At 46.1% G+C, this 10,710-nt stretch overlaps 1 protein-coding gene across 3 annotated transcripts in view; it reads left to right on the forward strand.

The window, feature by feature from the left end:
• RNF135 (ring finger protein 135) overlaps positions 1–9,805 on the forward strand; it is a 31,519-nt gene extending 21,714 nt beyond the window's left edge. For all 3 annotated transcript variants that reach the window (XM_030923893.1, XM_030923896.1, XM_030923895.1), the window contains 2 exons: positions 5,314–5,403; positions 8,562–9,805. In XM_030923893.1, the coding sequence (XP_030779753.1) occupies positions 5,314–5,403; positions 8,562–9,091 (620 nt within the window). In that variant the 3' untranslated portion in view covers positions 9,092–9,805. The remainder of the gene's footprint in view (positions 1–5,313; positions 5,404–8,561) is intronic.
• Positions 9,806–10,710: the final 905 nt, after the last annotated feature.

A 10,710-nucleotide genomic window follows, 5' to 3' on the forward strand; every position in this document is an offset into this window, starting at 1 on the left:
CAGGCTGGTCTCAAACTCCTGACCTCAGGTGATCCACCTGCCTTGGCCTCCCAACGTGTTGGGATTACACAGGAATGAGCCACCGCGCCTGGCCTTTACGTAATTTTTTATAGAGATGAAATCTCACTGTTTTGCCCAGGCTGGTCTCAAACTCCTAGGCTCAAGCAATCCTTCTATCTCTGCCTGCCAAAGTGCTGGGATTACAGGTGTGAACCACCATGCCTGGCCTCAATTTTTTTCTTTTTAGAGACAGGAGACAGGGTCTTGTTCTGTTGCCTAGACTGGTTGACTAGAGTGCTGTGGTAATTCCTGGGCTCTAAATATTTCTTTTTTATTTTTTTGAGACAAGGTTTTACTTTGTTGCCCAGGCTGGAGTGCAGTGGTATGATCATGGCTCACCCCAGCCTTGACCTCCCAGGCTCAAGTGATCCTCCCTCCTTAGCCTCCTGAGTAGCTGGGACTGCAGGCGCGTGTCAGCGCGCCCGGCTAATTCTTGTGTTTTGGGGGGAGACAGGGTTTTGCTATGTTGCCTAGGCTGGCCTGGAACTCCTGGGCTCAAGCAATTAGTTCACCTTAGCCCCTTGAGTAGGTGGGACTGCAGGTGGTGCTACCACGCTCAGTTAATTTTTTGTTTATTTTTTTGTGGAGAAGAGGTCTTGCTTCTATTTTCATGTAGTAAATTTTATTCGTTTTTTCTTTTAGGCATTGTAGATTTTAAGTTTTAGTTAGAAAACTCAACCCCCTGAAGTTTAGAAAGGAATGTTCTCAGGTATATGTGTGTGTTTTTACTTTTACAGTTTACATTTAAATCTTTGGTTTCATGTTTTACATTTAAACCTTTGACTCATTTCAAGTATATCTCAGCATGTATCCTAGTGCATTTTGTTTTATTTGTTTATTATTATTATTATTATTGTTTTTGAGACAGAGTCTCGCTCTGTCGCCCAGGCTGGAGTGCAGTGGCACGATCTCGGCTCACCACAGCCTCTGCCTCCCGGGTTCAAGCGATTCTCCTACCTCAGCCTCCTGAGCAGCTGGGATTACAGGCTGCCGCCACCACATCTGGTTAATTTTTGTATTTTTAGTAGAGACAGGGTTTTGCCATGTTGGCTGGGCTGGTCTTAAACTCCTGACCTCAGGTGACCTGCCTGCCTCAACCTCCCAAAGTGCTGGGATTACAGGCGTGAGCCACTGCGCCTGGCCTTATTTATTTTTTAAATAGAGACAGGGATCTCACTTTATTGCCCAGGCTGGTGTTGATCTCCTAGCCTCCAGCAATCCTTGTGCTTTGGCTCCCAAAGCGCTGGGATTACAGGCATGAACCACTACACTGAGCCCCTAGCGAATTTTAAATAAGATTTGTGTAGTGTCACTTTATAGACATATCTCATAGCATTTTCATGTTTAAGGATGTTGCTCTGCTTAAAATGTTGGTCTTAACTGGATAACTGTGATTCTTTGGAAAAAATTATCACTTTCCATGGTTAAGTGTAGATTATTTCTCTCATCAATAGAGATAAAAGTATTAGGGAGTGTTAATTTAAAAAAAAAGTAAATAACTTCAGTAGGTCTTGCAAACATTTATAAAATTTTTTTCCTTTCTTTTTCTTTTGTTTATAATCTGCATTCTGCTGAATTAATTACTTAATTAATTTTTTTATTTTGAGACAGGTTCTCTGTTACCCAGGCTGGAGTGCAGTGGCGCAGTCACTGTAGCCTCAATCTCCCAGGCTCAGGTGATCTTCCCGCCAAAGACTCCCAAGTAGCTGGGAATACAGGCGTGTGCCACCACACTCAGCTAATTTTTTTGTACTTTTTGTAGAGATGGGGTTTTGCCATGTTGCCCAGGCTGGTCTCCCAACCTTGGGTTCAAGTGATCCTCCTGACTCAACTTCCCAAAGTTGTTGGGATTACAGGCGTGAGCCACGGTGCCCAGTCAAACATTTTTAAAACACTAATTAACAATCCTATCAGCTAAATAGGAGAACAGTGATATTCATCTGAATTTTGTGTTTTTCTAAATTTGGTGAAAATACATATAACATGAAATTTACTATCTTAACTATTTTCAAGTAGACAGCTTAGTCAGGTGCAGTGGCTCACGCCTGTAATCACAGCACTTTGGGAGGTTGAGGTGGGCGGATCACCTGAGTCCAGGAGTTCAAGAGCAGCCTGGGTAACTGTGAGACCCACTTCTCTACCGAAAATATAAAAACTAGCTTGCTGTGGTGGTGCACGCCTGTAATCCCAGCTACTTGGGAGGCTGAAGTGGGAATATCACTTGAGCCTGGGAGGCAGAAGTTACAGTGAGCTGAAATCGGGCCACTGCACTCTAGCCTTGGCAACAAGAACAAAAAAGTAGGCAGCTCAGAGCTCAGTACTGTTAAGTGTGCTTACGTTATCATATAACCAATCTCCAGATCATTTTCTTTTTTGTAACTTTAATTTTTTTTTTTTTTTTTTTTTTTTTTGATATGGAGTTTCACTCTTGTTGCCCACACTGGAATGCAATGGCACGATCTTGGCTCACTGCAACCTCCACCTCCTGGGTTCAAACGATTCTCCTGCCTCAGCCTCCCGAGTAGCTGGCATTACAGGCATCCACCACCACACCTGACTAATTTGTTTTTGTATTTTTAGTGGAGACAGGGTTTCGCCATGTTGGCCAGGCTGGTCTTGAACTCCTGGGCTCAGGTGATGCACCTGTCTTGGCCACCCAAAGTGCTGGGATTACAGGTGTGAGCCACTATGCCTGGCCTGTAACTTTAATTTTAATTTTAGGGATAGGTCTTACTTTGTTGCCCAGGCTAGAGTACAGTGGCACAACCATGGCTCACTGTAAACTCAGTCCTCCTGCTTCAGCCTCCCCAGTAGCCAGGACTGTAGGCTCACATCACCATGTTCAGCTATTTAAAGAATTGTTTTGGCCGGGCACGGTGGCTCAAGCCTGTAATCCCAGCACTTTGGGAAGCCGAGATGGGCGGATCACGAGGTCAGGAGATCGAGACCATCCTGGCTAACACGGTGAAACCCCGTCTCTACTAAAACATACAAAAAACTAGCCGGGCGAGGTGGCGGGCGCCTGTAGTCCCAGCTACTCGGGAGGCTGAGGCAGGAGAATGGCGTGAACTCGGGAGGCGGAGCTTGCAGTGAGCTGAGATCCGGCCACTGCATTCCAGCCTGGGTGACAGAGCGAGACTCCATCTCAAAAAAAAAAAAAAAGAATTGTTTGGCTTGTAATCCCAGCACTTTGGGAGGCCGAGGTGGGCAGATCACAAGATCAGGAGATCGAGACCATCCTGGCTAACATGGTGAAACCCTGTCTCTACTAAAAATACAAACAATTAGCTGGGCGTGGTGGCAGCCGTCCATAGTCCCAGCTACTCGGGCGACTGAGGCAGGAGAATGGCGTGAACCCGGGAGGTGGAGCTTGCAGTGAGCTGAGATGGCGCCACTGCACTCCAGCCTGGATGACAGAGTGCTCCATCTCAAAAAAAAAAAAAAAAAAGAATTGTTTTGTAGAGACAGGGTCTCATTATGTTGCCCAGGCTGGTCTGGAACTCCTGGCCTCAAGTGATCCTTCTGCCTCAGCCTCCTAACTAGCTGGGACTATAAGCATGGGCCACCATGCCTTGCTTCATGTTGCAGAATTGAAACTCTATATCCATTAAGCAACAATTCCACATTCCCTCAACCCCCTCACACCCAGCAACCACTATTCCACTTTCTGTCTATGAATTTGACTATTCTAGATACCTCATGTGAGTGGAATCATACAATATTTGTGTGTGAGAGGTTTATTTCACTTAGTGTAATATTCCCCAAGCTCACCTATGTTGTAGCATATATCAGAATTTGTTACTTTTTGTTGTTGTTTGAGATGGAGTCTTGCTCTATCATCCAGGCTGGAGTGCAGTGGCACGATCTCGACTCACTGCAACCTCTGCCTCCTGGATTCAAACGATTCTCCCACCTCTGCCTCCTGAGTAGTAGCTGGGATTACAGGCATGTGCTACCACCCCTGACTAATTGTGTGTGTGTGTGTATTTTTAGTAGTGACAGGGTTTTGCCATGTTGGCCAGGGAGGTCTCGAACTCCTGACCTCAGGTGATCTGCCCATCTCAGCCTCCCAAAGTGCTGGGATTACAGGAGTGAGCCACCACGTCCAGCCAGAATTCATTACCTTTTTTTTGAGATGGAGTCTCGCTTTGTTGCCCAGGCTGGAGTCAGTGTCATGATCTCAGCTCACTGCAACCTCTGCCTCCCAGGTTCAAGAGATTCTCCTGCCTCAGCTTCCCAAGCAGCTGGAACTACAGCCGCGTGCCACCACACCTGGCTAATTTTTGTATTTTTAGTAGAGATGGGGTTTCACCATATTGGCCAGGCTGGTCTTGAACTCCTGACCTTGTGATCTGCCCGCCTTGGCCTCCCAAAGTGCTGGGATTACAGGTGTGAGCCACCACGCCTGGCCATAATTTGTTACTTTTTAAGGTTAAATAATATTCCATTGTATGTATACATCACATTTCTTTATCCATTTCTCTTTCTATGGACACATGGATTGCTTCAGTTCCCACCTGAACTTTGAGGATGACCTCTTGACAGGCAGCTCTCTTGCTCTCATGACCTAAGTTATCACAAGCACACCCTAGACAAGGTCTTTTGTCTCTTCTCAGGCAGAGTCTTAGATTCACTTCAGCTGCTGTCACTTCAGGATACAAATAGGACAAGATTTTGCTTTCAAAGTCTGCACTCTAGGACTTCCCTTGCTTATCATCTGCCTGACGTGGTCATTGCACTCTAGCACACATGACTGCTTTAAGTTAATAATTAAACTTTAGCACATTGAGAGGGAATTAGGAGGTATCAGCAGTGGTGATGAGTCTCACACCAACTCATGTTACCCAGTTTAACACCTGTTTAAAGCATTGACTTGGGGGTCCTGGATATTCTAGGTGTTAGGGTGCGGCAATCCCCTGGAACTGTACTAGTTAATTTTATTTTATGAGTGTACATAAAACACCTTCTATCTATGGGGCTGGTATCGGGCTTGGTGCTTAGAACACATAGATGGACGAGATCTTTCCCAGCAAGGAGCTGAGAGCTTAGTGAAGAAAGAGTGAAAAGTCCACAGTGAGAACATGGAGGTGCACATACCTGGGCTGCAGGCACTGCCTCTGCCTGATCTAGTCCTGACACAAAAATGTGCAGATGATAAGAAGACAAGCCATGTGCCTTGATCATGATGTTTGGATACCGTCAGTTTGCCTTTTTCTGATGGGACTTTCCTCTCTTAATTTTTTTGTTATTTAGGAGAACTCCCAGAAGCCCCATCTTCCTCCTCATGCCCATTGCCTGACCAGAGCCACCCTGCACCCAAGAGAGCTTCTCAGTTTGCTCAGTGTAAGTATGTGGTCCACTTTAAACCTGGGTTTGGCTTGCTGTGGAGCAGAGCTTCGAGAACATCGTATGTCCATCTTCCTACTGCTAGGGCCACTCCTTGGCTTACTGCACATGGGTGTGTTCCCTATACCAGGTCCCTCCCCGGGGGGAGCTGATTGCAAAGGCAAAGCAGGTTGAGACTCTAGACCCGAGAGCACTCAAGAGTCCAGCCAACCTTTGAGCCTGTCTGCTGTGGCCACCAACTACAGCCAAATACCCAAACCTGCTGAGGTATTTCTGCATCTGTGCTGTGGCCACCAACTACAACCAACTGCCTTTTCCTAAACCTACTGAGATATTTCTGCCATCTCGGTCTGGGGTAGTCCTTAAGAGCATGGATCCCGGAGCCAGACTGCTTGGGTTTGACTCCCAGCAGCTCCACTAACTAGCTGTGTGATCTTGAACAAGTCACTTAAGCTCCTAGAGCCTGGGTTTTCTCATCTGTAAAACGGAGATAATATAGTACTTCTCTTGTGGGATTGCTGTGAGGGTTAAGTGAGTGAGTATGAGTAAAACACCTGGAGTAGTCATGTTTTATAAGAGTTAGTAATTTATTCACCCCATAGGAAACTGTATGAAATATACAAAGTGAATAAGATATGGCCCTTAATCAGGAAGTTTCAGTTTAACTGGGAAGGTATAAACAGCTAGATAGATAGAAGATGGGCCAGGCACGGTGGCTCATGCCTATAATCCCAGCACTTTAGGAGGCTGAGGCAGGTGGATCACTTGAGGTCAGGAGTTTGAGACTAGCCTGGCCAACATGGAGAAACCCCGTCTCTACTAAAAATACAAAATTAGCTGGGCATGGTGGTGCATGTCTGTAATCACAGCTTCTCAGGAGGCTGAGGCAGGAGAATTGCTTGAACCTGGGAGGCAGAGGTTGTGGTGAGCTGAGATCGTGCCATTGCACTCCAGCCTGGGCAACAAGAGCGAAACTCCGTCTCAAAAAATATATATATATAGGTAGGTAGGTAGGTAGGTAGGTAGATAGAAGCTGGTAAATATCATGAGAGAACACATAAAGCACCAGAGGTGTTGAGAAAAGCAAGAGATGACTTTGCTGGGTGGGATGCCAAGAGGGCTTCCTAAAAGATGACTAGTGGGTTAGTAAAAATTAATATTGGAAAGGGGTATTGTTGATATAATAATATCAGACGTATATATAGAAAATTGCAAGTCGATATACCAATTTTTGGTTGTTTGCTTGTTTATTTTTGTAGAGACAGGGTCTCTCTATGTTGCCCAGGCTGGTCTGGAACTCCTCGCCTCAAGTGATCCTCCCACCTCAGCCTCTCAAAGTGCTGGGATTACAGGCATGAGCCACTGTGCCTGGCTTGATTTTTTTTTTTTTGAGAAGGAGTTTCACTCTTGTTGCCCAAGCTGGAGTGCAATGGCACGATCTCGGCTCACTGCAACCTCTGGCTCCTGGGTTCAAATGATTCCCCTGCCTCAGCCTCCCGAGTAGCTGGGATTACAGGCATGTGCTACCACGCCTGGCTAATTTTTTGTATTTTTAGTAGAAACGGGGTTTCACCAGGTTAGCTATGGCTGGTCTCAAACTCCTGACCTTGTGATCTGCCCGCCTCAGCCTCCCAAAGTGCTGGGATAACAGGCGTGGGCCACCGTTTGTTTGTTTGTTTGTTTGTTTTGTTTTGTTTTGTTTTGTTTTTGAGACAGAATCTTCTCTGTTTCCCAGGCTGGAGTGCAGTGGCACATCTTGGCTCACTGCAACCTCTGCCTCCCAGGCTCAAGCAATTCTCCTGCCTCAGCCTCCCGAGTAGCTGGGATTACAGGCATGAGCTACCATGGCCTGATTTTTAAAATTGACATATAATAATTGTATAGTCTGGGTAGAGTGGCTCATGCCTGTAATCGCAGCACTTTGGGAGGCTGAGATGGCAGCTAATTTTTTTTTTTTTTTTTTGAGACGGAGTCTCGCTCTGTCGCCCAGGCTGGAGTGCAGTGGTGTGATCTCGGCTCACTGCAAGCTCTGCTACAGGAGCCTACCACCATGCCTGGCTAATTTTTTGTGTTTTTAGTAGAGACAGGATTTCACCGTGTTAGTCAGGATGGTCTTGATCTCCTGACCTTGTGATCTGCCCGCCTTGGCCTCCCAAAGTGCTGGGATTACAGGTATGAGCCACCGCGCCTGGCCTACTTTGGTATGTTTAATAGAGACATTTTGGTATGTTTAATAGAGACAGGATTTGGCCATGATGGCCAGGCTGGTCTTGAACTCCTGGCCTCAAGTGTTCCACCCGCCTTGGCCTCCCAAAGTGCTGGGATTACAGGAGTAAGCCAGTGCACCGGGCTGAGGGAGCTGGCCTGATTTTTATTTATTTACTTATTTATTTATTTTTATTTTTAACTTTTATTTTTTTTAAGAGACGGAGTCTTGCTCTGTTGCCCAGGCTGGAGTGCAGTGGCGCGATCTCGGCTCACTGCAGGCCCCGCCTTCTGGATTCACGCCATTCTCCTGCCTCAGCCTCCCTAGTAGCTGGGACTACAGGCGCCCGCCACCACGCCCAGCTAATTTTTGTATTTTTTTTAAGTAGAGATGGGGTTTCACTGTGTTAGCCAGGATGGTCTTGATCTCCTGACCTTGTGATCTGCCCGCCTCGGCCTCCCAAAGTGCTGGGATTACAGGCATGAGCCACTGCGCCAGGCTGGCCTGATTTTTAAAATTGACATATAATAATTGTATAGTCTGGGTAGAGTGGCTCATGCCTGTAATCGCAGCACTTTGGGAGGCTGAGATGGCAGGATTGCTGGAGCTCAGGAGTTCAACACCAGCCTGGGAAACATGGCAAAATCCTGCTTCTTTTCTAAATAAATTTTTTAAATAAATAAATGTAATAATTGTACATATTTATGGGATACATAGTGATGTTTCAATACATATGATGCATAGTGATCAGATCAGGGTAGTTAGCATATCTATCATCTGAAACATTTATCATTTCTTCCTGTTGGGTGATGTACCAATTTTAATGCCAGTGTGAGTGAAACATCACACCAAAAGATACAAAGTTGCTTTTTGCTATTCGAAGACTTCTTAGCATGGATGGTCAAAAGATGACTGGCCATGTTCTTGGTGTTCTTTTTTTTTTTCAAAGGGGCCATCCATCCAACCTTTAACTTGAAGAGCCTTTCCTGCAGCCTGGAGGTGTCCACGGATTCCCGTACAGTGACTGTGTCTCACCGCCCACAGCCCTATCGCTGGAGCTGTGAGAGGTTTTCTACCAGCCAGGTCTTGTGTTCCCAGGCCCTCTTTTCTGGAAAGCATTACTGGGAAGTGGACACTAGGAATTGCAGCCACTGGGCAGTTGGGGTGGCTTCCTGGGAGATGAGCCGTGATCAGGTCCTGGGAAGGACTATGGACTCTTGTTGTGTGGAATGGAAGGGGACTAACCAGCTCTCTGCATGGCACATGGTCAAGGAAACTGTCCTTGGCTCAGACAGACCTGGGGTGGTGGGCATCTGGCTGAACCTTGAGGAGGGCAAGCTTGCCTTCTATTCAGTGGACAGTCAGGAGGAGCTTCTGTATGAGTGTACCATCTCTGCCTCCTCTCCTCTGCACCCTGCCTTCTGGCTGTATGGCTTACATCCTGGAAATTACCTGATAATAAAGCAAGTAAAGGTATAAGGTTTCCTCAGGGATTACAACACAGTGGTTTCCTGGTCTCTCTCCCTGTCATCAATCAGGGTAGTAACTTAAGAATACCACTTTTAAGAAAAATTACAATAGAGATTGGATCTTACTAGGTTGCCCAGGCTGGTGTCGAATTCCTGGCCTTAAGCAGTCCTCCCACCTCAGCCTCCCAAGGTGCTGAATTACAGATGTGAGCCACACCATCTGGCCAAGAATACCACTTTTGAAGTTAATCCTTTTGTGTGATACAGGATGAACTTGGGATGTTTGAACACTGGACATTCCAAATAAAGGACAGGCCCCTGCCTGGCTCCTGGGAGATAACCTCTAAGCCATTAGAATATCCTGCCTGATATGAGTGTTTTTGTTTACCTGTGGACCTTGGGCCATGCAGTATTAGCTTGACCTCACAGGGTCAAGCTGAGGAGACTAAGTCAGCCATGTGAGCAGTGAAGCAAGCCTATGTGACCAATCCCCAGTAAAAGCCCTAGACACCAAGGCATGGGTGAGCTACCCTGGTTGGTAATACTCTGTGCACACATCATTGTGGCCACACATCATTGCTGGGAGAATTAAGCATTATCCTGAAGACTCTGCCAGGAGAGGATAATTGGAAGTTCTCTTGGACCTTGCCTCCTGTGCCTTTGTTCATTGCTGATTTTAATCTGTAGCCTTTCACTGTAATAAACTGTAACCATGAGTACAACAGCTTTGCTGAATTCTGTGAGTCCTTCTAGTGAATCACTGAACCTGAGGACAGTCTCAGAGGATCTCTAAACACAATTTGCTACTTATCAATCGCTATGTAAGAATATTGCCACAAATTTAATGGTTTAAAATAACACATATATATTATTTCACACTTTCTGTGAGTCAGGAGTCAGGGCATAGCTTAGCTGAGGCTCCTACATCGGAGTTTTACAAGGTGCACTCAACATGTCATCTGGGGACACAGGGTCATCAGAGGCTTGAATGGGAAAGGATCTGCCTCCAAACTCACATGGTTGTTGGCAGCCTTCAGTTCCTTGTGAGTTGCCGGACTGAGGGCCTCAGTTTCTTTCTGGTTGTTGGCTGGAGACCACCCTCAGTTCCTTACTCCACAGGCCTTTGCAACACAGCTGCTTGCTTCCTCAAAGCCAACAAGGGGGAGGGTCTCCTAGCCAGATGACACAAAATCTTACATAACATAACCACATAAACACGTAATCATGTACATCCCATTGCCTTTGCCTTCTATTGATTAGAAGCAAGTCACGGTACCACCCACACTCAGGGGGAGGGGATTACAGAGGGACATGAATGCCAGGAAGTGGGGCTCATGGGGGCCACCCTACAGTATGTCTGACACAGGGTGTTATTTCATACTTGATTTCCCCTATTTTTAACAACCATTTTATTATATAAGAAAACAGATACAGAAAACTACATGAAACATGTGGAGCTTAATGAGTTATTGTAAGGTAAATACCCTTGTAACTATCATTCAGGTCAAGAAATAGAACCTGCTACCCACCCCAGAAGCTCCTTCCTGTGCCCCATTCTGATCACAAAACCCTCCCTGTGCCTGAAAGGAGTCTTGACTTTCACACTAATCACTTCCTTGCATTTCTTTA

The sequence above is a fragment of the Rhinopithecus roxellana genome, chromosome 19, assembly GCF_007565055.1.
Source record: "Rhinopithecus roxellana isolate Shanxi Qingling chromosome 19, ASM756505v1, whole genome shotgun sequence".
Lineage (NCBI taxonomy): Eukaryota > Metazoa > Chordata > Mammalia > Primates > Cercopithecidae > Rhinopithecus > Rhinopithecus roxellana.